The sequence below is a fragment of the Heliangelus exortis genome, chromosome 2 (assembly GCF_036169615.1).
Source record: "Heliangelus exortis chromosome 2, bHelExo1.hap1, whole genome shotgun sequence".
In the NCBI taxonomy this organism is placed as follows: domain Eukaryota; kingdom Metazoa; phylum Chordata; class Aves; order Apodiformes; family Trochilidae; genus Heliangelus; species Heliangelus exortis.
In genome coordinates, this window is record NC_092423.1 from 29,954,153 (window position 1) to 29,979,089 (window position 24,937).

The following is a 24,937-nucleotide window of genomic DNA, read 5'->3' on the forward strand; positions in this document are numbered from 1 at the left end:
TTATTTTTTAAATAGTTTTTAATAAAAATGGAAATAACAATTATGATAGTAACTAATGAAAACTAGTTCTTAAAATTTACCATATTTAGTATGCTTTACTTGATCCTCCAGCAAAGCTGCACAGGATTTACTTTAGAAGCAGGAATACAGATACTCAACAGTTTGTCTGCATCACTAGACCATCTTAAAGGTAAATTAGAAATAGCACTCAGACTTTCATATCTGAGGATGAAAACCAGCAAGAGGTACTGGATGCAGTAATTTCTGGTTTACCAGAAAGATGAGCACACACAAGGAAAAACTATGTGCTAGCTGCCCTTTCAGACACGCAGTGCTGTTGCTAATCAGCAAGAGCTTATGTCTTACTGGAAGGCTTTTGAAATTTGCTTTGAAGAAAAACTCTTGGAACACGCAAGTCTTCTTTCCTGTTCACTGTTTCTCGCTGCACATATTCATTGACCACTTGCTCATATCCCTCAGCCTTGAAAAGCTGAGACAAGAACTCTGGAAGAGAATTAAAAAAATAAAAGATTAAATATTATGTTTAAGCTATTTTTAAAACACTAGTCAACACTTCCATAAGCACATGCTCTTACGTGTTACAGAATGAAACTCACACAGGCTTTCAGATTTCAAGCTGTACTGTGCAGACAGACTGCTGAATAAAATCAATATGGATCTTCAGAAACATCAGCCTAAGCAAAACTGCTTGCAAAACTGGAGCTTAAGCTAGCTACTCAATTTAGGTTCCAAAACGTGCCACGTCTCATTTTATTGAGCTTTGTTATTCTCCTCCTGGCTGATGCCAGCACATTTTCACATTTGTGCAGCTGAAATTCACTCTAGCTGAACACATCACTCACTTCAAATACTTCAAAGGTAACCCAGCCTTGTAGGTGCCTCTCTGCCCAGTGTTACCAGACATTCACAAGCCATTGCTCAACAGGAAAACAAACAAAATGACAAAGTGGATACAGTGGTACCTAGTCTCCACTGAGTCAAACTGCAAGTATCTTCCATAAACAAAAGAATATTATTCAGAGCATATCTTCTTTAGGAAAGGCAGAAGTACTTCCCAAACAGGGAAGAACAGGACATATGCACCAGAGAGGGTTGCTCATGCTACTGACTTGTCTTGCTCATTAAAAATCAGTGCTTTTCCTTTCCTGCACTTGGTTTTATTTACTCAGGTCATAATTTCACAATAAATCTAGGGCATTCAAAACTTGTGCCACTTGATAGAAAGCAAAGACATGACATTTTTTTCCCTGTTTATGGGATCAAATGGACAAAATGGATGAAGGTGTGGGCACAGGAACCCCAGTCCCAGAAGAGGTGACATGCTGAGGAGGGAAGATGGACCACTCACTTTGGTGGTAGTGCAGGTTTGTATCAGCCTAAGCCCACCACAGAGTCACATGCATTGGTTATAAACACAGTGCATTCAGGGAAAATGGGGGAGCCACCTCAATGAAATATAAGCAAACAGCATTTAATTTTGGACCTAATGAAATCTCATTGTGAGGAAGTTGCACATATTTTCGTAACACAAAATTTCAACCATGCATTCTTCCACAAATGTAGTGTTATTTCAAACAGTGGAAGAATGGAATTTTTTTGTATCCATGTAAGAAAACTGTGGGGAAATTATGTGTCATATTTCTAGTAACAAAAGAATTTTGAAGCATTAAGCAATATTTATATGAAAATTAGTGAGATAAATGAGATCACAATGATTAAAAATGGGAGTAGAGGTGGTCCATGAGACAGTCACAAGCCAGCCCAGGGCAAAACAACTGCTAACATGAACAATACAGGATAAATTCTCTCTTTTATCCTCCCTTCCTCTTTCTCCTCCCTACATTAGTTCTTTCCCCAAAGCAAACATGCACACCAGCAAGGAATTTCTCATTCAGAAACAATTCTAACACACAATAAAAATGGGATTTAAAATTCCACAGCTAGCTCATGCTCTTACTTGTTCCCTTTAGCATCCATTCTCTTTGTAAGAGTGAATTATTTAAACAGAACTAAAAATCATTCAATAAATAACGCTTCTAGAAATGCTTTACTGAAGCTGTAGCACAGCCTGCATTATCTTAGATTTCATCATTGTCCTATAAAGAATAGAGAGAGCTCAGACAAGATTAGTGGTTTTTACATATCAGAAGCAATTAGGTAATACGTTATGTCATAAAATATGAATAACATTTACTTGGCACCAAATTGGTCTCTTTAGTGGCTGTATTTTGCTTTAGACCAAGAACAATGAGCCCCACAGAAATAAACACACAGCTCTTATTACACAATGCCCTACAATAGATGGGGGGAAGTAACAATTCGATTAAGTTTAGCATGAGGAACTGGGAGTTAAACACAAGCTATAATATGAACTCATTGAGAGAGACTAAGCAAATTCCTTCATGTTTCTGTGCTTCAAATTCTCCACCAGTAAACTGCAGTAACTACCTTCCTTCCTAAAGCATTACTAGCACTGAACGAAAAAAGTCTTTAAATACAGTATCACAGGGAAATGCTTTTTGAAGCATCTTTACTGAAAAAAAAAAAAAAACAACCAAAAAACCCAACAGAAGACAGAGTGACTACAGGTAGTCAGTGCTGTCAGAGCAGGATTGTGCACAAGCTTCTCAGTGGTTCTGTTTTAGAAACCATCGACTTCTTCAGCAGCTCTCCCGCCAAACACCAGGAACACCCTTGCAAAAAAAACCAAAACCAAAAAACAAAGGTAACAGCTTAGTTGCTTTACAGAGACAATCAGTTCTGTCACTGACCACTGGTCTTTTCCCCTTAGGTAACGAAACTGAATGAAATTCAGCAGATTCAGAAACTGCTGCTCTTGAAACAGTGTAGCACATGAAAGAAGCTTGTAAACAAGAAAGTGTTCCAAAAAGTCTTGCCAGTCTAAATACCCTCTTCCTCACAAAAAGGGATGGCAAATGATGTACAGCATGATTTCACAGTTCATCTGCGTAAGACAAAATTTGCGTTGAGTCTGTTGGCAATTCCCTGAGGATAAAAGAGAAGATTTACAGAAGAGAAAGCACTCTACAGTATTTCTTACCTTCAGTAAAAAAATACGATCTTGTCCCATCTTGTCTAACATAAAAGTTTTCTCCAAGTTTGCTGCCAGATTTAAACCTCAGCATTGCATGATCATGCAGTCCGTAGTCTCTGAACAAGACACACTTGCCTGGTTTTAATACCTGTCATGTAATACACAGATGCTTTAATAATGTAAATGGAGTTAACCTTATGTATATTATTTATTTGTATACACATACACATGTAACTAAAACAAGGTATCCTAACACATTCAGTACAGAAGTGAGATATATATACAATTCACTCCTTGTGCAACAAAAAGGTTGTGTATGAACTGGGTTATCAACTTCCCTACCACATCAAATACCAGATGTATCTGGTAAAGGAGAAAAGGAGTACTTGCCTCTTGCAAATTCGTGCAAAAACATACCAGTTGAGTTAAGTGAGCCAGGCATTTTCACAGACAAAACAATAATCAGCCTTTTCATGTGCACAAGCTACAAACCAATCCTGACTTTGGAAAATAGATGGAGATATTCCAAAAAATCTAGCACTCCTTTTTCAGACTACTGATGATACAACAAATAGGATAGCTGATAATATAAAACTCCAAATGCATTCCTAATCAACATAAATTTTTATTTATGCATATTTCCCTCTGCAGTCAATATATGGCATCACAGGAAAATGCAGATCACTATTCAGATTGTTTAAACCACCCTCTGGATGGGCCTATTCTAGTCTATCACCTAAGAAAGGCAGGCTAGGAGAAAAGTGTCTCTAGACTAAAGTTGATCTTTGAATACCCCACTTCTAAATCACCACAGATCAAGCCCGTTTAACAGTAACAATAACATCCTAACTGGAAGTCACCTTATCTTCTGGAAGTCATTTTTGGTTCACTGTAATTCAAACCTTATTAACACAGACATTCCTGTGAGCCATTACCATTATTTGTTAGCAATCAATCTAGGAGCCCAAGTCATACTTTTTTGTTATGTTTATGGCACCCGTCAAGCCAGAATGCAAACAACTTCATAGCACCAAGAGAGAAAAAATCCCACATTGTATTAGTCCCATATTTTATGTGAAAGAATTAAACACATCCATGGAATGTAATATTAAAAATCACCATTACAAGAGGGGTCATTTTCTCAGAAAAAAAAAAAACAAACCACCAAACAAACCTGCACTTTCAAGCTAAAAAGGAAGTAAAGTGCTTTACAAGCTGTAAAACCAGCTGGTTTTACCTTGTAAATGTTCTTCAAGACAAGATGCATTTTGTCAGGATGAATGGCAGAAAGCACAAATATAAGTGTGACAACATCCACAGAATCTGCTGGTATATTTTCCAGAAGATCATCTTTGGTAAGATCACACTGGAACACTTTACATCTCTCAGTACTGTATAAGGCATTTTTCTAGGGAAATGAAAAAAAAATATGCTTTCACTGAAAATAAGCAGTATTTGTTACAGCAAAAAAGTAAAAAATCAGTAGAGCAACACAAAACATGGTGGCAAAAGAAGATTAACTTGCAACAGGTGACTAATGCAACCAGAAATTCTTTGCTGCGTGCTACAATAGTGAAACTACAATTACTACAGTGGTGTACCTACAACCACTGGAAACAAGTACAACTAAATTCCTGCTCTCAGGAATCTGAGAAGGAATGTGTGTTAAGACAGTTTAGAAAATATACCATTTCTGTTTTACCACTGCCTCTACTCTTTAAAAACGCAGGCATATTATTAAAAGAAATTCTGGATTACAAGGTGATCGAAGTACATCTCCTGAGTCGACTGTAAACAGTTCAGGTTCACATCCAGAACCTGCAGCTGGGCTGCCTTAGCCCCACAGTTCTGCCAGGTAAAAGGAAGCTTGGCAAGAAAGTCCAGCAAGAGCTGTGGTGGCAGACACCTTTAAGGCATTCAGAACCCAGAGTACACACTCAGCCCAACCTCAGCTGTTGGCAGCCCAGGGAGCTGTTGTCCTCTCCAGTTTGCCACACATATTTCTTCCCACGTTTCCCCTGAGACATACAGCATGCACCTTTCAAATAAGAGATATATAGAAATTTACCTGTAATTACAAACCTAATAAAAGAGTTTTAAAAACCCGAAGAGAGTTTTAAAACCCAAAGCCCCCATCAGCTGTCCTGGAAGACTTAACTTTGGACTACAGTACCACCTACGTAGGAATAAGTACAAGCATACCTATTTCAGACAAATAACCTTGACAATAACTTTCCTAGTCCTGTTTTCAAGATTTTCCCTGGGACACCCTCTCCCCCACAAATATCACGGGCAAGTTTCCATCCCAAACAAATTTTGCTTGTACTACACAGTCAGCAGAGACATAGTAGAGCACCCAAAAAAGAGTCTTCAAAAAACATTCAAGTAATATGCACATATTACCATAATACTACAATCTGACATTGAAAGACTATGTCTTGAGCAATGATTCAGCTTCTTGAATAGAAGCTCCACTGAAATATATCAGTCTCCCCTTTTTGGCATGAGCCATTCTACCCTTCTTACAAAAAGGAAGGCAAGAGAAGTCTGCAGTTCCTGTGATTTGTAATCTCAGAAGTTTCTGAAGACATTCTAAAAGAAGTTCCAAATATCATACCAACCTTCACATACTCAACAGCTCTAGGAGAGAAATCACAGGCATATGCAAAAATATTCAAATCTTCTTCTAAGAGCGGAAACAAGCAGTTCCCAACCCCACAGCCTGCCTCCAGAATGGTCAGTTTCTGATCTGCAAACTGGAAAGAGACATCCAAGATAAAGCACATTATTTTTTTTTTCCTCATGATATGAGCAGCAGCATTGTTCAATCAGCCTTTTAAAAGCTATAACCAATTTTAACTACCATGGATTAAAAAACTGAAGTAGGCATCCACTGGCTAATCTGACACTACAAAACAGAAACCTGGATTTCTGCAAAATTACAAATCTTTTCAGAATATATCAATATTATTTTGGCCATCTACCTCTTAAGTAATCAACCGATTGTTGTACCATTTCTATCTTGTCTTTCATTCAGCTATACTGAACAACAGATTCATCTGGCAACTCCCCTTAATGATGTTTTGCAATCAGCCTGTAATTCTGGATGCTTTTCTTTCACGTAGTTAAAGCAGACCAGCTTTCATCTGAAAACATCACATCACAGACAGACAAGTTGCTCATAAAGGACACAAAAGAAATATTCCTGATTTCGTTCTTATAATCTAGTATGCATCAATTATAAACTGAAACCAAACTGATGCATCTGATTTTGAGAAGGTATCTTTGATATTAAGAGACTACACAGGGCACTGCAAACTTCGCATGTAACAGCTCTTGCCCGAACAGCTGTGTTCGAAGTATTAGTAAATCCTTTGAAAAAAAACAACCCCATCTTTTCAGAGGAAGTGTATAAATCTCACCTCACGACATGCTTTTAACTCTTGAAACTCTCTGGTTGTCCAATGTCTGTCTTTGAAAAAGTTGGTGCTGTTTCTTTTGTAAAATAGATCCCAGTTCTTCTGTGCTTCTTTCTCCAGTTTTAGCTGCTTAAACTCAGACACCAAAACCTGATCTTTTGCCAATCTCTCAGCTTCTTCTGGGCTAAGGATTCTTGCACTGTGGCCTTTTTTCTGGCCATATTCAGTAGATGTTGCTATTACACTTAAGCAATTGGCTGATGTGTTTTCTTGGAACATCATGGATTCTTTCACACAAATATGAATGCCAAAGATACAAGGGTGATTTTTTTTCTTTACTGTATGTTTCCATCACTTAGGTAAAATAACCACAGCTCTAGAAGCAGGGGAAAAGAATAAGAAAGAGTTACAGTGTGCACTTATTACAATTTTACAGTGGTCTCTCCTACCCGATGGATTGTAATGGCACCAGATTTCTCTTCATTTAAGAAAACTTCCTTCCAGACAACTAACTGCATACATCACACTGATGTCAAAGTTTAAGAAGATACTTAACAGAGTCTGCTTGTCTTCCCTCTGCTACCTCCCTAGAAAGCTACCTAACAAGAGAAAGATGGCATAGCTCTAAGCTTATTTCCACTAAAGCTAAAAGGAAAGCAAGGTCTTTGTTTCTTATTAAATTTAGCTAGAACACCTCAGGTTCACCTGAAAAACAGGTGACATTTAGAAGGCCCATTAAAGTTGATGGAACAAACTGTATGGATGTTAGCCTTTCTCCTGCCTGCCCTCACCTTTGTGAGAAAACACTGGTGAAAGCACCAAGTGAGCAAAAACAGTACTGTAGTGCAAATGCTGGCCTGTGTCAGCACTCTTCCCACTGTCTCCTCCTGAGGATCCGCACTGGTTTTAACAATTACAAGTGGGTTTACCTCCCGAAGTTACCGAAATGGAGAAAAAAAAATCGTTCTGCATAGACTAGAAAGAGATCCAGATCTTTTCCCTGCTGTTAAACTAGTTCTGACCTCTGCCTTGCCACTAACATCAAGATCCTGGAAGCTGGACCATGTGAATTAAATCCTGCAAAAATCAGTAACTCCTGGTGAAACCCAGGCAGCCAAAACATGCCACTCATGTATGCCAGAGCGGGACACTAAGTGTCATTTCACCCAATGGAAACGAGAAAAAAACCACCAATACCCACACAGAAGTAAAAAAAGTTATGCTTCACTTACATATTTAACTGACATGACACAAGCACTAACATAAAATACAAACATGTGCAAAAGAAATAAACAACTTCCAAAATTTTATCCAGCTTTACGGGAGAGAGATGACACTTCTTAAATTCAAAAAACAAAGAAAAAGGTTACAGATAACAGGTTGCCTTGAAAGAAAGTCTCCTCAAGAAGCGTATATCCTAAAAGAAACCAGCTTAACCAGCAAAATTTCTACTACGTGTCTGGCACGTTACAAAAAGATCACCACTTCTATTTCTGGAGAGAAGAGGGAGAGGAAACCCAAGGCGGTCCTTTCACTGACCCATTTGCGCTCAGAGAACCGCCGTGTGTGTGTGTGTGTGGGGGTTGTTAGGACGATGATAAACACGGTTTTTAACAACCTTTTTTTTCAGTCTGAAAAGCCCTTAAAAAGGTGTTTAACCCAACCCTAAGACCACAAACAGGTAATACCTCTGTGCAAGCCCCCTGTCTCCCCTCAGGGAAACCGGCTTCCCGCCAACACCGGGTCCCTCCGAGGGGCCGGGGCCGCCAGCTCCGCGCTGGATACCCCGGCAGGGAAGGCCCCTCCTGCCCTGCTCTGCCCTGCCCTCCCGAGGGCGGGGAGCGCCGGGGCTCCCACCTCTCCCGCTCCCCCTCCGCCGGGAGAGCATCCCCCCTGCTCGGCCCGGCACCCCTCCTCGCCTCCCTCTGCTGTACCCGCCGCGCCGGCTCCGGAGCAGTTTCCCGGCTGCACTCGGCCCCCGGAAGGGCGCCGGGCGGCAGAGCACGGAGGAGAGGAAGGGACGGGTCGGGAGGGGTGGGGACGGAACGGGACGGGGACGGGGCCGGGGCCATGAACGGCTCGGCGAACTCGCTGCTTGACAAGGAAGAGCACCCGCTGGAACTGGGCGAGAGCTTCGAGCGGCGGCCCAAGGCCTTCTTCCACACCATCCGCTGTGAGCACCACCCCTTCACCCTTCCGGCGGGCCCCTCCGCCGCCACCCCCTTCCTCCCTCCTCTTCTCCTGCTCCCCGCGTCCCGTCCCCTTTTTTTCATTTCTTCCCTCCCGCTTAATCTTTCCGCCGCACCCACCCCTCCTTCCGGCGAGCCCCCCTCTCCTTTGACCCCATCCCGCCGGGCGGCACCGGGACGGGGACTCGCAGTACCAGCCCGGCGCCCCGCCATCCTCACCCAGGTTTCCTGGAGGGGTCCCGTCTCGGCTTCTTACTCGTTTAGGGTCGTCCTCTCCCTGCCAGCCTGCGGAGGACTTCGCCAGGATGAAGCCCCGGCCGCCGCTCCTCCTTTACCGCCTCCTTCGCGCCGCAGCCCCGGGGGCTTCGTCCTCCCCTCAGTGCCCTTCTCCCTGCTTTCCCTCCCGCACCCGTCAGCTCCCGTCCCCCTCCTTCCCGCTTCCCCCTCAGCGCCTGTCCTCACCCCTTTTTTCTTCCTTCCCTGTTACCCCCGATAGCGTCTTCCCCACAGCGAAATGTCCCACCCCGGCGGGCAGCCTGAGGGGAGACGGGAAAGGTGGAAATGTACTGAGAGCGCTGGCAGGGAGGAGGTTTCAGCGAGCCAGGCCAGGGCGGACCGACAGCTTGTGAAGTTTTTCTTTAAATGTGCGTGAATCGCTTGGGAGGGATAAGACGATTCCCTTCGTGAGGGGGTGGCTTGCCATTTTTTATTTAATTTTTCCTTTTAATGTGCGTGAATCGCCTGGGGAGGGTAAGATGATTCCCTTCGTGAGGGGGTGGCTTGCCATTTTTGTTTTAATTTTTCCTTTTAATGGCAGTTGCAGGACAGGTCACCTCAGGCCCCGGCCTGGAGAGGATGAGCGCAGCAAGTTGGCAGCCAAAACACCCGCAGTTTGATTTTTAACTGGCTATTTTTGTGATGAGGCAACATGTAACCCAGCAGCCCCATCCGTGGTCGGTCACTTCCCAGAAAAGTGAGCAGAAAGGACTCAGAGGCATGCCTGATGGCTATAAGCCAAATCCTGAGGTAGGGTCTTGAGCAGTTAGGAAGTTTTTGGATAATTGGAAAAATAGGTGGCGATTTTTTTTTTTTAAGACACCAGATATTACCCTGCTTGCTCATATTTAGCTTTGGGTACATTTGACTTTGTATTATTGAGTTCCTCTTCCAGATAACCTTCCGTAGTTCTGTATTTGAATTTTGTGGGCAAGCAATGGCTTTTTCTTCCCCTGAATAAGTCCAGAATTTAAAATGAATCGTAATTCATCAACAGTAAACGAAAGTAAAACTAAACTTGGATTCCAATAGATTTGTATTAAGGTGGGGGATTTACATGGTTAACAGTAGGATTTTTCATTATGTAATGCTAGGCCCAGTCTCATGGCCTGTATTCATAAACTAGGAGTAAGTAATTTCCATGATATTAAATCACCTGAGTGTGACTTGAAAGAGCAGCTTTCTAGATTGAGCTGTTACTCAAGCTGGTGGCTAGTGATTGAAGCAATAAAGCTCAGTATGAAATGAAAGGTCAATAGTAAACTCAGTTCAGTGAATTAGCACTTAAACTCTGTGAGTTTCACCTCTCTGGTTCTATGTAATTCAACTGTGCTAAAAAAATACCATACCACATGTTTGGTATGTTTAACTAAATAGCTAAACAGTTTTATCCAGCACTAACAGAGCGGCATATTTCCACTTATAATTTCAAATTTTAACAGAGTAACTATGACATGAATGAGGTTGTTGTCTATAGTGAACAAATTAAGCCTAAGCCATGTCCAGACTAGATTTCTAGAATAATTAATTTCCTAAGGGATTGCAAAGCCAAAGCTCTTCAGACTACAACTGAAAGAATGCAGTTTTATTTCAAAAGAACTTTCTGTATGCTGTATTTTTCAACGATGACTTACTCAAGTGAGGTCTTTCCGTTTTCTGGTTATAAATTATTTTTCTAATTTTTGATCTGGAATGCTTTATCTGGCATCTGATTTTCCCTAATCCTCTTCACATGAACTACAGTGAGAGGATTTTTCAGTCTGAATTTGTTTTGGCCTCCTTAAAATCCTTCATTCCTTTCTGCAGAGTTCATGAAATACTGAAGTAGTGAAAGACTGGATTAGCCCTGGAAAACACATCTTTAAAACATTTGAGTTTTTGGAAAAGGACTGTGGGTACATTTGGGGGGACATATGCTCTCCATCTACAGCAAGATTAGCCAAGCACGTACACCTAGTAACCTAACCAAATGAAAACAATTTGTTGAGTGTGTGTTTACAGTAACTGTATTTTGCTGATACCCAAGAAAGAAGTGTGACAGTGATATTCCTTTTAATTTAGTGGCTGCGTTGTTGAAACTCTTGATCCCTTTTTGGCAAAGACACCAGCTCTTGTACAGCTGGTTTGTTTTATTTAGCAAGCTTGCACATAAACCAGGTGGAAAACAATAGCTAGAGATAGTTTGCTCAGATGAAAATGAAAGGTATGATTTGGTCTGGCAGTTAAGGCATGAGGATTAAGTCAAGTGTGCCTGAACCTGCTTGTTGTGCTGTCAAAGTAAAACTCAATGAGACATTAAATTCCTCTTAATGAGAATTTTTTACAAGCTGAGGTTTTGCATTGGTTTCTTTTCCTGCAAATGTGCTCTTCATAGTGGAATTCTATTTTACATTTGTTCTGAGATACTAATTTCTTAGCTAATGCAGCAGTAAGTAATTAAAAGCCTTAATCATTAATATGATTGGACCTCTTCGTATCCAGAAATTCTAGAATTGAATTGAGGTTTATTTTTTCAAGCAAAAATAAAACAAAACCAAGAAAAAGCCAGCAAAAAAAACCCCAACCAAACAAACAAAACCAAACAAACCAAATACCACTACTAGAAAAAAAGACACACTGATATCTTTCTGATCTTATTTCACTTTATCTAAATCCTTTGTCAAAATATTACAGGTTCTAATAGTTTTTCTTGTTTTTTATAGTTCATCAGCGCAACAGAGTAAGGAGAGGAAAATACTTTTAAATCAAAAAATTCTTAGTTCAAATAAATGCACTAAAGAAGTGCCTTGTTTGGGGGACAAAGCATTCTATACATTCAGCAAAAATACTTAAAATTAGTGTTAGTTTAAAGCTATTAGTGTCTCACCTTAGTCATGCTTTCCATCCACTTTGGCTTTGGACTAGCATGGAGCCTGCTGAAGTAAGAAAGCACCTCTGATTTCCTCAGAGGTGAGATCCAAGATCTCCCTTATCCTTAAGGAGGTCTTGTATAGGGAAGGTGGATGTTAGATAGCCAGAAATATCAGTAAGGCTAAATGGGTTGGTGTCACTAATTTAATCTTTCACAGAGAGGGTCCTCAGGTTTATATTTGGCAGGAACCACTCAGAGCCCTGTGTCTTCGAAGTCAGTACTCTTCTTAGGTGCATAGTCCAGTTCTACACTTGCCTGCAAACTTTAGTGTCACTTCAAGCTTGAGGTTTGGAGAAGTCTGCCTGTGGTCTTTAAACATAAGGTCTAGAACCTTACTGCTGTTTTAAAAAAGAGCTTTAGAACCCAGTACCATCATGTAACTGGGGTGCCGAGCACAGAGAGGTTGTACTGCTGCCTTGTCCCACCCGTGCTGTAAACAGCAGTGTGTGTTTCAGCATTCTCTATAATCACAGTGAATATGCAGTGACTCTTGGTGGGCAGGATCACACTTCTGAAGGCTCTAAGAAATGTAATCACAATTGTTTTCCTCTACAGATGATTTTAAGCCAGCATCGCTTGACACATCTTGTGAGGGGGACCTCCACGTTGGTAAAGGAGATGACGTAACAATCACTTTGCCACATATTCCAGTAAGTTTGTTATATATGTGTCCTTTACTCTCCAACAAATCTACAGTTAGAGTCCAGTGTAAATATTATTTTCACTTTCACCTTTGTGGATGCCAGTGGGCTCAATATTTGAGCAGCCAGATTTGTAGTGTGATACCTCAGGAAAGGACTGTACAGTTCCAGTTTGTTCTTTACTTTTGACTCCTTCCTTCCTGCTCTTTCTTGAATAACAAGAAGACTTTTACTGTTAGAGGAAGCTCTGTACCTGGTTTCCATCCATTTTTAGTTCTATGGCTTAATGAAGGAATCCAGAGTAATTTGGGCATTAGTTTGGTGTTCAGAAGCCACGGGTAGGCCTCTAAGCATATTCTGGCCATTACTAAAACATACAGATAGCATAGAGGGTTCCCCAGGTTTAGCTTTATCAATGAAAGCAAGGGGAATGGTTCTGGTGGGTGACAATGAAGTGGTTTCCCATCCACTTCCTCTTCAATTGGTGCCATAAAGATCTACTGTGTGAGGAGGATGGTCAAACAGCAGTGAAACAAGTGATCAAACTGTTTACAGCTGCAGCAGCTTTGTAATTGAAGGTTCAGTGGTTTCCTTTCCAAAACAAAAGAAAGTGCTTGCATGCTGGAACTGGATTTGTTTATTAGCTGAAGCTAATGCTGTGTGTCAAGCCAATAAACCAGAATTCACAGACATCAATGAGTTCAGTGGTTGCAGGGGGGCACCAGTCAGTTCGGAAGCCATGTGTCAGATCCTTTTGGCATTGTTTATTCTGGCATGGTGGTGCTTTTTAATTGGTAGGTGGTGCTACTGTGATAATTGTCTCTGAATGAGACTTCAGCCTGCTTTCCCAGCTCCTATTTCTTATGTGAGTTTTGTCACCTTTATTGCTGCAGGATGTCACATAGGGGTTTCTGACTATAAAAATTATGAATGCGGTTGTGCTATTTGAGAGCAGTAACAATATAATTAATAGCAGTGACATTCATCTTGGATTGACTGGCAACAGTGTTGTACACTTATCTTTTGTGTTGGACAACATCACTTGTAATGTCCCTTTCCAGATCTCTGTACTGATGAGTTTAATTTGATTGTCTTTCCATGACTATGTCTTTCCATGACTATGGCAGTTTATAGTGTGCTTCAGAGGCCTGGGTAGTTAGCTGCAATAAATGCAGCAAACATGCATGTGTTGTTCCAAAGCAGTGCTGTCTGTTCCAGATTGAGAGCTGGAGAACACTCAGCATACAGGAAAAGAGTGAGAAGTCCTGAGATCTTTTCACTCAGACAAGGTTTGCCAAGCAATTGGGTAGGACTGAGGTTCTAAGTTGTTTTTTTGAAAGTGTCCGGTCCCTGAGGTTCTCTCTGGTAACTTGTCCAGTGGAGATATTGTGCTGTCCCTTTCTGCTTGGATAAATTGAAGTACTATTTCTACACATAGGTTTAGTGGCTTTAATATTTGATAAATAGTCTTGCTTGGGGAAGTGAAGAACTTCTGTTTGTTTAAAAAACCTTCATGCATCAAAACAAATTTATTAAATGTCACCTGTTTCAACTACCTTTTTCTCCTATTCTGTAATCAGCAAGATCTGTAAGCCAGTGTTATTTAGTAACTAACATAAACCCTAAACATTTACTTTTAAATAAAAGGGTGAGGTTATTTATTTGCTTATGCATGATTCTATTTCTGCTTAAATTTTTAGCCAAAAATCACAATCTTTTTTTTTTTTTTGCCTTTTTTTTTTTTTGAGATTAAATACAAAGCAGTTTAAATTATTTTTTACAATGTATTTCTTTAGGCAACAGTTCTGCTACACAAATAATTAGAACTTTATTTTCCTATCTGGACCCAAGATTTCCAGAGCAAAAAATGTCAAGAAGATCTTTGGCACTTGATCTTTGGCACTTGTCAGAGCCAGCTGTGCAAATTCGGTTAGATTGCCATTTTGGGAATGAAAACTGTAAATAATGGCAACAATTGAGAACATATTTTGTCACTGCAGAAACACCTAAAATGATGGAAGGCATAATATGGCTATGAGGAAATGTCTGATTGACTGCATATAACTGTTTTTCTCCCTTTTCTTGAATGAGAGTTTTCTGTGGGAACTAAACATTAACTGCTTAGCCTCTTGGTCAGAACAATACCTGTATTCTTTTCTCTTGTTGTTTGTAAACATTTGGGTAGAGGAATATAACAAAATGTGTGCTCTTTCTCTGATACCAGGGTTCATCTCCACCAATGACTGTGTATAAAGGAAATAAAAGGCCATATCAGAAGGACTGTGTGCTTGTTATCAATCATGACACTGGGGAATATGTGCTGGAAAAACTTAATAGCAGCATTCAAGTCAAGAAAACAAGGTAAAGCTGGGGACAGGTCTGTTGATAGGATGAATTCTTGGTGAAGTTTCTTCTTCAGATTGTCTTTTGAATCAGAACTCAGTTTTCTTTTATTTAGTAGTGATGTTTAATTTCAAAATTTAATTACTAAACCTTATGGGCCTTACATGGCCAATTATCTTGCCAAAAAATGCAAATAGGAGTGTGAATCCAAGAGTGAAGAATTTGTCAATTCTGCACTGCTGAAAAGGATGTAATTATAGTTTGCAATGAAACACCTCTGATGATTTGAAGCTTTGGAAGCTGGCTGAAGGATGAGATATGTTTCAGGAATCTCTGCTTAACTGAAGAAAACATGGCAATATTAGGCTGTCAAAAGGATTATTAGAGTTTCTAGATTTGTTCCCTTCAGCTTGCAGTGGGAGTCATGAAGCTTTACTAATACACTCTCCAGGAACAAGAAACACTTATCCCTAGTTTTGGTCAGTGGTAGATAAAGTGTAACCCAAGTCCACAGCCTCCAGCTGGGGGTGAGGAGGGGAGAAAACTGTAGAAGTAACAGTTGTGAGGTTTTGCCTAGAAGAATTGCTGAGGCCAAAAATCCTCTCTGACCCAGTATTTTCTTCACTGCACAAATGCTACAAAGTGGGCAGCTGGAACATTTTTGTAGTCTTGCTGCTCTGCAGGCGCCCCAAGTCTCTGGCTCATGTTCTTTCCGCATCATCTGGGCCACAGGATAAATCTAAAGACAAGCAGTTACTCAAATGTTACATGAAGAAGCAACTGTTAAATAATTTCACAAGTTTTACATTAAAAAAAAAAAAAAAAAAAAAAAAGAAATAGCTCTTGCAGTATAGAACTTTAAGCTGCTAAAACTACTATAAATGTGGGTTACAGCAGCAGTTGGCTGGAAGTTTGCCAAGAACACCACCTCAGTTTCTTTCCAAGGTAAATAAGAGTGTAACACTCCTCAGAATCAGTGATGTGAAAACTCATCCATGTGGCATTCATCTTGTCCAGTGGATATCAGCTTGTCATACATGACATTTGAATTTCCAATTTAAGTTCTGCTGGATTTTGTCCAAGTGAAGCTTAAGTCAGAAAGGAGCAAAGAAGTGCAGGAGAGCTTGGGGTCAGTGAGGTGTTTGAATCCACTGGGTTTTGGCCCTGGTGAGGTGAAAAATATTTCAGCTTTTCTTAAGCAGAAGCAGGGTGGTCAAAAAATTGAGGATCCCCATTTTGAGGAATAGCTCTTTGAGAAGTCATTCAGTTTTGTAGATCAGAAGCATTGTCTTTTTCTTTTTTTCATGACTACTTTGATCTTTAATGACCTGTTGACACTCTGAGGGAGCAGAGTTTTTAGTATTAACTTCCTAATGACATTCACAGGGGAGTAATTGCGCTCACTCAACATGAAATGTGTAGTTCCAAGAGCATAATTAACACTAGAATGAATCTTTTACTTTTCACATGATAAAGTAAGTGTTTTGCCAGATCCTCACTTCTGTTTCAGCTGTATTAATGTGGTATCTAATAGCTGCATTTTGGTGATGAAAGTAGAGGTGGCTCCGTGCCTAATTTTGGGAACTGCAGCTACCATTTGATGGGTCACAAGAGATGCCCAGTGCTACATGTACTAGATCAGATACCAGTAGTGTTTTAGGCCAAGTCCCATGAAGTTCCACATGTGCCCATTTTAACTTGTTTCTCAGTGGAATTAGGTGACAGGCACAAAATGTCACACTACTTGAGCTGGGAGTGGAACTGAACTCTTTAATATCCACATGAGCTGCTTCTGTGTTACGCTGCTTAAAGCCACACACCCAAAGGCTTTGGTGTTATGACATAAAAGCCCTGCACATTTCAACCTCGTTGGGGTTGAGACCTGAACAAGTATTTTGCTCTGAGGTCCTTTTCTGCCAAGGATATTGACTGTCCTACAATCTGAATTCTGTCACTGATTCAGTAAAAGGAAGAAATACCTGGTCTGAATTGAACAGCTAGGCAGAGCCTTCTTCTGGAGACCGTTTCCCACTGAAGAAACAGGTTGAAATATTTTGAAGGGATAATTGCAAATGAATGAGAAATAGGAATTAGGAGTTTGCTTGCTGTATTTAGCAGAAAGAATGATTGCTCTAGTCAGGTTGACCTCTGAGAGAGTTCAGTTTGAGATGATTTAATTGCAAGTGAGAAAATAGTTTCTTTTGCTGCAATTGTTTTAAATGGGAATTTGTTATGAATGGATTTGCTTCATCCTGTGCTTACCTTAAATTAGTATGATCACATATCTTTTAAAAGTACAAATATTGATTGCTAAATTAAAGCCTTCATTGTTCTTCAAGTGGAGAATTTGGCACCACTGAACCACATCTGTAGTTGAAAATAGATTTTGTAAGGGTGTTGCAGGGCTGTTGTAAATGCATATTTGCTATTGAAAGCAAGTGTTGCCTATAGAAAGCTGTAATTCACCATTTATCTTATAAAACAAAGTAGGGATCTGTACAAAAGGAAGTAGCACATGATGCATTAGTGCAAGGATGTTGAAAAAGTGGTGTGTAGTTGCACAGTACTGCTGAATATCTCTGGCTGTTTTTTCAGAGCAGAGGGCAGCAGTAAGATCCAAGCCCGGATAGAACAACAGTCTGCTCGAGCATCTCAGCCTCCTTCACAGTTCCGAGCCCCAACCAAACCAGCAGTTGGATCTAAAACTTCTCCTTTGAAAGATAATCCTTCACCTGAGCCTCAGCTGGATGACATTAAGCGAGGTAAAGGAGGGTTTGTAGTTGTCTGAGTTTTGGTTGTTTTTGTCTTTTCTTCTTTGTAATAAAAACTGTGGCTATGCAATTTATAAAAACATGTTAGAATGCTCAGGGTCTAAAAGATGGTACTTTGACAGCTGGCTTGTCATCTTTGTATCTTGTCATAAGGCATCTGAGTGCATTACTTATTCTCTTCTGCCAGCATAGATGTTTGCCTGGCATGAGAGAACTTTCATTTGGTGGATAATTTTCTCTCTTTCAATCTATTTCTCTTTTCTGAAAAGAAAAAATAAGCTTGAATTAAGAAACCTGCAGCTGAGTGCTAGACAAGTTGAACGGGTGTCTTAGGCAACAATAACAACAACAGCCAATGGTCCAAGATGTAGTTATGCAATCAAGTAACTTGGATGAAAGTTACTCCTCTGAGTAAGGCTGGAGCCATTTGCCAATGGGACAGAAGGGCTGGGTGGCTGTGTCCTCATCACAAGACTTGGAGTTTGTTCCCTGCCAAGGGGTGCTAGGAGGGGAGGAATGAGAGGGTGAACAATCCTTCATCTTCACCTTTACCACAACCACTCCTCTGCAGCTTTGATCACTTCTGCCATATAGTTTCTATGCTTACTCTTAAAGTTCCTCGAAGGGATGAAAGGGATGACTGTCTCAAGTCAATCTTCTGCTCAAGCAATGCTTTGAGTGAGTGTTCTGCTGTGGGCAGGGCATGCTTTTGTTGCCAGTATCCTCCCTTTCATACAGGTGTGGTATCTGTTTTTGCTGTGGATAACTTCCTCAGTCAGAAGGAGGAAGACTTTAAATTTAAATTTCTATTTTGTTCTTGTGTTTTTTGGCTGGCATCAGATGTAATTTTATTTTAAGACTGTTCTTTCTGCCTAGCTTTTTTCTTTTTCTGGGTCTATTTTTTTTTTCCTCTGTTCCACATAGCTATTTTTGCCTTTAGGCTTAGCCTGTGTTAATTCCCAGACTATATTAATTACTTAGTAGGGTATTTTTTCATCTCATAGTAATCACTAGGTGACATATTTGCTGTTACCTTTGTGTGTTTGCATAGGTGCTGGCTGGTCTCGCTCCTTTACAGCAGTAGTATTTTAAATGCCTGGATGCTGGTCAGAAGGCACAATCAGTATCTGAGAGTCTTGTTAGCTAATCCCTTAGCTGCATTGCCATTTTTATTTTCTGTGTAATAAGAGAAAGATAAGAGGTTATAACATTACTTCAAAAATTTAATTGCTTATGAATTTTAGGTATCTTTTATTGTGGGGTTTAATAAGTTAGTTAACCATTGGAACACTCTTGTATATGTACAGAAGTTTGTAAAGGTCATATTAGAGTAAAATATGTTTGTCTAATGTGACATCTCTTCTGCAAAGACCATTTTGTAGTGGTCTAAAATACAAGTCAAATTGTTTAGAATTATCTTGGTGATTTTTATCACCCAATAATCTTTTATTGGAAAGTATCTTGAAATGAACAACCTGTAGAGTTTTCTTTCCAAAATCAAGCAAAAGAACACCTGACTTGAACTAAAAATATGACTCCAAGTTGGTGTTTTAAAGAGTCATTTAAGGCTCTAAAAGAGAGAATGCAAATAGGAGGGCAGGGGTTGTTTTGCTTACAGTGTGTGCTTTTTATAACTTTTTTCTATCGTTGCTTCAAAGAAGCAGCATTATTGAACCATTTATATTATAAGAGCCTACTTGGAAAAGGTAGAACTAAAATGGCACCATCGGATGATGAAAATAATTAATAAAACTTAATTGTAAAATCTGTAAGAGAGGCTTCAGTGCAGTTTTCCTCCCTTAATGTATCTCTTCATGAACAAATTGTTGCAAGTTCTGATGAGACTGTTCATTGAAGCCGTACCTTTCCTTTTGGGTGTTAGTACCCCTTTGTATGAAAGAAAGATAAACATAAGTATGAAATTTCTGATTTTTTTTTTCCCAAAGAAGGTGGTTGAAAACATTCTTGGCTTTATGCTCTCTTGCTCCCAGTATGCCCAACTTAAGGGTGTGTCTGATGTTTAGTGGTAATTTAAAGTAACTTCAGTACAGGTATCTACTTTCTCCCTGTACCCTCTGCTGTGTATTCCCATAAGATCCCCTTACAGATGAGATGAGAAACAAACTTCCAGGTAGGTCAGTTCTCTGTCCCATTACACAGCTCTCCAAACAACAGTGCTCGAGGACAGAGTTAAGAAAGAGGATGTAGGAGTTGAACCAGTCCCTCATGCAGAGAGGCATCTGGGAGGCTGTGTCTAGGGTCCTGCACCAGGGAAATCTTTTTCCCTGCAAGCTCTTATATTTTCCTCCGTCCTGAATGGAACTAAAGAGAGAGTAAGAAAGCTTGTTCTTTTGATTACTTGGCTACATCTGATAACAGTTCATTAGGCAGTAAACATTTACACACACATACCACAAGCAGACATTTATTTGCCTGAAATAATCAGCTTTTATCAGACATATTTGACCACAACATAAATGTTTTTAATAATATTGACATAATTGCAACATGCCATACTTGGGAAGGAAAAAAAAACCAAACCACAGGAGCTTATTTCTGGTTTGGAGCCTACAAATTTGGTGCTTAAGAATCTGAGCAAATCTTGTTTACTTAAAAGGCAGCTGTAGTCTATAAGGACTATTCCACAGTGCTGTGTTTGTCTCCTGAGAATACCTTTATCAATTTTTTGCACTTTGGTGTAAAATACTGCCTCTTCTAGCTGCAGTCTCTGCATACTCTTAAGTGCCACTTTCAAGTTCATTTCTCTCCACCTTGCATATCATTAAGTGCATTCTGCTATGGGCATACAACCTTATCCTTCCTAGAACTGAATTACTTTCTTTCCAAATGTCCTTGGTATTCTTGCAGCCCAAGGTTAGGGCTTTAGTTAAAAATTGTGCCTATTGGAATTGAGAGAAGAAATAAGAAGCCTTAGATATGTTTGTGGAAAGAAATTAGGGCATTTGAGACTGAATATATATGGAAGACAGCCCTGGTGAGAAATGCTGTTGTTTGTATAATGACTTCTGACCTTGAATTTTTTTTATTTTTTTTTTTACTGCATTGACTGCCAGCATAAAACAGTAAGGCATGTTGTTCTCTTGAAAGAAAGCCTACAGTTGTAACATGAACTCTACAAAAGATAAGGTTCATCTAGCAATGTCAGCCTTTTCAGGTGATGTAGACTCAATTAAGCCAAGTGTTCAAAACTACTCTGTATGGAAAGTTTTCTTAAAAGTAGCTGCTGCACATCCTCACTCTTAAAATCTCACTGCTTATAACCTTAAATGTGTATCAGCATTAGACGTTTGATCTTGGCAATGCAAAATATCTAGAAAAGTTCTGACTTTTTTGTTGATCAGCTTAGCATATCTGTATATGCACAAAATTGTTTTAATTGGAGGCACCATGAGGAAACGTTTAGCCAAGGCATCAGTATCCAAAACTGCACTAAGCTTAGCAGGCAAATAGGAAAATGGAAAATAAGACAATTTGCAAGCAGATGTGGCTTAGCCATCATTTTTTGACATGGGGACATGAGATAATTTTGACCACACTCCCTTAGTGGTCCTGCTGGAGTTCTGCCTGACAGACTTTTAGCCACGCAGCAGCCACAGTAAGATTTATGGAAACAATTAGGCTTTTTTCCTCATCTGCCCAGACTAGATGTTTAGAATTCTGGGCTCAAGTAATTAAGACACAGGACAGACCTGAGGTGACAGCCTGTGAGGCCAAAGTTAACTAGAAGATGGGCTCAGACCAAGTTTCCACCACTGATAACACCCTTAACTTCCCAGTCCTTGAAGCCTGTGATGTTGGTGCTATTTTGCTTTCTGTGCCACTTTTCAGCACAGTGAGCATCACCACTTCTTCCCAGGCATTTTTTCCTTCCTGCCTCATAACCAGTGCTTTTTTTATGGGGTCTTAGTTTCTGCCCAGCAGAAAATCATCACTTGTCATTCTGATGCTAATCTCTAATTCTGTTTAAAATCAGCTTTTCCCATTTATCAGACTGTATCATAGCCTTCGGTTCTCTCCTCAGCTACTGTATTGAGTTCAAACTTCTTATTTAGATTATTTTTTCTTGTTCTATAGCTCTTTTCTCTTTCACCACCAATGCATCTTAGATTGCTTCACCATCTTCGTGATATTTTGGATGCTTCTCTCTGGGCTGCTGTGTTCTTGGTCTGTGTACCAGCAATCCTCTGTTTCAGCCATAGACTCTTTAGCTCTGAGCATATCTGTGCAATTCCCAGACACTTGTCCTTTACTAACTGTAGGTCACCCTGCTCTGGCAGGCAGGGTTGGACTTTCATGATCTCTCAAGGCCCCTTCCAGCCCCTAACTTTCTATGATTCTATGATTAGACTTGCTTATTAAATCTTTTTTGCAGTAGGGAAAACAGGTGATTGCTACAATCCAGAATATTCTAATAGTACGTTATTATTACTGCTATAACTTACTCTAATCATCACTAGAGATATGTGTAAATTTTACACCATTAGGCTAGGGAAAAAAATTCAATCTGGTCTACTTAAAGGGTAGGAACCCTTATTTCTGTTTAGTATTATTTTAGCTTTCTCTATCAATTTCATAGCCTTGAACACTGAGAACAGTAACCATTTGAAATCCTCGATGCTGGTAGGCTAAGAATAGTGACCTGCAAGTGTTAATTTGTCTGTGTATCAGACTCCAGGCATGAAATGAATTTTTAAAACCTGCAAGATGTGTCAAGATGCAGTAAGAGAGAAAGATAGTAGTAGTACAAAGTCATATCTTCTGTTGGCCTAATCATATAATCTTCCTCCTTCTTCCAATGGTCACTTATGCTTTGTCTTCAGGGTGGAAGAGTAAGTTTTGCCTGGTGCACAGATAATATACAGAGAACACAGGTGGTGTAGCCAGGAATCTAGATTCAGGAAGTAAATTGGAAGAACCACTCCACGACCTTTAAATTACTCAACTGAAGTTAAGACATATGGTTGTTCCTTTTCCATACACCTCCTCTGCCTCTGATGCAATGTAACTATAGTGTTTGAAATTGAACTCCAACCTTTGAAATTGAAAAGTAGTGGTTTTAATATTGCAAAAGGAAACTTAATTTCTAAAACTAATACCTGCTGAACTAGAGGACCTCTGTCCAGCAAATAATATGGAGGTTGCAAACCTAGCTGTGACTCATAGAGTGAAGCCAACCAAGGAAAATGGGGTCTTATTAAAAACGGGTAAAGTTCCATTTGCTCACACTTAATGCTGCAGGGGCTGAACATAAGAAGCATTAAAATAGCATCATTTTTACATAAAGGAAACACTCATTTCTGGCTACGCTATACAAAAGAAGGATGTCCCCAGCTGAGGAGGAGTTCATCTCAGTCTGACACACAGCTGACCTAAAGTGAATTACTCCTGGTATGTTCTCCATTTGTCAGGTAGAGATAATACCTCATCTCTCCCTTCTTTCATTCTTGTCCCTTTAGCCTGTGACTTCTCCAGCCAAGCACTGAATTCTAACTCTGTGGGTATAGAACTGCTAGCACAACAAAAGCCTAAAGTTTGAGGGTTTCTTGTCACGTTTAACTTGTGAAGTTTGTTCTCTCAGGGAGACCTGCCTGGGTGAACTGAGTCATTACATACTCAGCTTTGTAGGTGCATACAAAATAATTGTCCTCTAATACTGTTTAGGCCACTTAGAATGATGACAACTTTAACAATATGGTATGATTTGAGGTGACTTACCTTAGTAGCTGTTTGGTAACTAATTGTTTAGCCAACACTAGCTGTTGTTGATGTGGTTGTCATGGTATTCCAGTGTTTCTTTGCACTGGAAACCCTGAAGTGGGGTGCGTCTGTCTTGAGTAACTTCACAGTTTCAGAGTAGTCTCTGTATTTTCCTTGCTATTTGTAAGCTTTATAGAGGTTAGAGCAGAATATTACCACTCCACAACATGTGAATATCAATCTATTCTCATCTGCCCCTCTGCAAAGTTATTCAGTGTCATCCATCTGCTTCTGAAGTTTGTTTAAAATGGGCTGTGTGTGAGTTTGTGCTGGAGCATATCTGAAGTCAAGGCAGTTTCTGTTGTGATCATGCACCTGTGCCCCTGCTTTTGTTTTTTTCCAAAAGCCTAAATGTCACTGACATGTAGCAATATAGATTCCTTTACATTAAGGTGCTTTTGGAAAATGGGCTGGCTGTTGGCCCGTACAACTCCATCAGGAAATATACTTACTTTATATGTAAAGCATATAACCTGTCAGAAATAATGAAGCAGGAAGTGATTTCAGCAATGTAGAGGATAGAAATAATAATAGTGGATAAATAATAGGTTTTATGATACTAACATATGCTGTTGCTTCTTTAAGTTTGGCTACAGCAACTAAGTGAAAAGATTTTCAGAATTTTTTGCTTTCCTGTCTCTCTCTTTCAAGTGAGATATTTTAATATGATGAATTACACTTGACAAAACTATTGCACTCTCACATTCTTGTCCTAAATTCCATGGGGCCCTTTTTGTGGTTTCAACCGGATGAATGTCCTTTTATTTCAGAGCTGAGAGCAGAGGTTGAAATTATTGAGCAGATGAGCAGCAGCAGTGGAAGCAGCTCATCGAACTCGGAAAGCTCATCTGTGAGTGAAGATGAAAGCTCCAGCAGTGAGGGGGAAGAGTCAGCACATGTTTCCCCTTCCCAGCCACCACACCAGCAGTATAACAACAGGAATGCTGTTGCTAATGGCACCAGCAGGCCACAAGGAAGCCATCAGCTCATGAACACACTCAGTAAGTAAATCTTATCACTGTGGGAAGCTGCTGGAGGCCACTCCTTTTCTCAGCATGTTAGGCTACCTCCACGAAGTGCAGTTTGCCAAATGGTGATCTTGTGGAGTTGTACTGGCTGAAATGGCAGTGGGCAGGTTTTTTGGAACAGAAGCCTGAAACCTGTCTGAAGGTGTGGAGGTGGTTCTAGTGTGGTCTAGAGCCTGTGGGCATCAGTGCAACAGCCACCATTGACCATGCTGAGCCTTGATTCAGGGTTTCCAGGTGGGTTGTGTGGGTAGCAGAGCATCAGTGCAGGAGGGTCTGCTGCACCAGGGGATGGGAATTATTGTCATGTGAAAACAGATTAGGCATAAATAGTGGAGTTGTCATGTGTGCCAGTTAAAGGTCTGTAAAGAACTGTGTACAACACAAGGCTGTCCTGTGGTCAGGAATGCAGTCTGTGGCCTTTGCTATTAGCTGTATTGCTTTGTCAGAGTATCTGCTCTCTACTGTGCTTGTCTCAGCTGCATTTTCACAAATGACAAATTTTGAA

The 24,937-nt window shown here is 40.2% G+C and overlaps 2 protein-coding genes across 6 annotated transcripts in view; one reads left to right on the forward strand and one right to left on the reverse strand.

Annotated features, from left to right (window-relative positions):
* On the reverse strand, positions 1-9,057 carry METTL6 (methyltransferase 6, tRNA N3-cytidine). Of its 4 annotated transcripts, none has more exons than XM_071735383.1 (6): positions 8,904-9,057; positions 6,499-6,871; positions 5,698-5,832; positions 4,314-4,484; positions 3,083-3,224; positions 1-504 (listed from the first exon to the last, which is right to left on the reverse strand). In XM_071735383.1, the coding sequence occupies exons 2-6, from the start codon at positions 6,775-6,777 to the stop codon at positions 356-358; spliced, it is 876 nt and encodes a 291-aa protein (XP_071591484.1). In that variant the 5' UTR covers positions 6,778-6,871; positions 8,904-9,057; the 3' UTR covers positions 1-355. The 4 variants fall into 4 exon arrangements, with proteins under 4 accessions (XP_071591484.1, XP_071591482.1, XP_071591485.1 ...); XM_071735381.1 differs by lacking the exon at positions 8,904-9,057 and adding an exon at positions 8,430-8,552; XM_071735384.1 differs by lacking the exon at positions 8,904-9,057 and adding an exon at positions 8,168-8,190.
* Positions 8,550-24,937, forward strand: part of EAF1 (ELL associated factor 1) — a 21,279-nt gene continuing 4,891 nt past the window's right edge. Inside the window, exons 1-6 of one of the 2 annotated variants that reach the window (XM_071735386.1) lie at positions 8,550-8,668; positions 9,181-9,328; positions 12,427-12,521; positions 14,737-14,873; positions 17,451-17,617; positions 24,175-24,405. In XM_071735386.1, coding sequence (XP_071591487.1) covers positions 9,199-9,328; positions 12,427-12,521; positions 14,737-14,873; positions 17,451-17,617; positions 24,175-24,405 — 760 coding nt within the window. In that variant the 5' untranslated portion in view covers positions 8,550-8,668; positions 9,181-9,198. The remainder of the gene's footprint in view (positions 8,669-9,180; positions 9,329-12,426; positions 12,522-14,736; positions 14,874-17,450; positions 17,618-24,174; positions 24,406-24,937) is intronic. The other variant, XM_071735387.1, reaches the window with a different exon arrangement.

Coding starts and splice junctions, on each gene's coding strand:
- METTL6 (XM_071735383.1), bottom strand. CDS start 6,777: ATGATGTTCCAAGAAAACACATCAGCCAATTGCTTAAGTGTAATAGCA. Junction 5,833..6,498: donor AGTTAAAAGCATGTCGTGAG/GTGAGATTTATA, acceptor GTCTCTTTCCAG/TTTGCAGATCAGAAACTGAC. Junction 4,485..5,697: donor GAGCTGTTGAGTATGTGAAG/GTTGGTATGATA, acceptor TCATTTCCCTAG/AAAAATGCCTTATACAGTAC.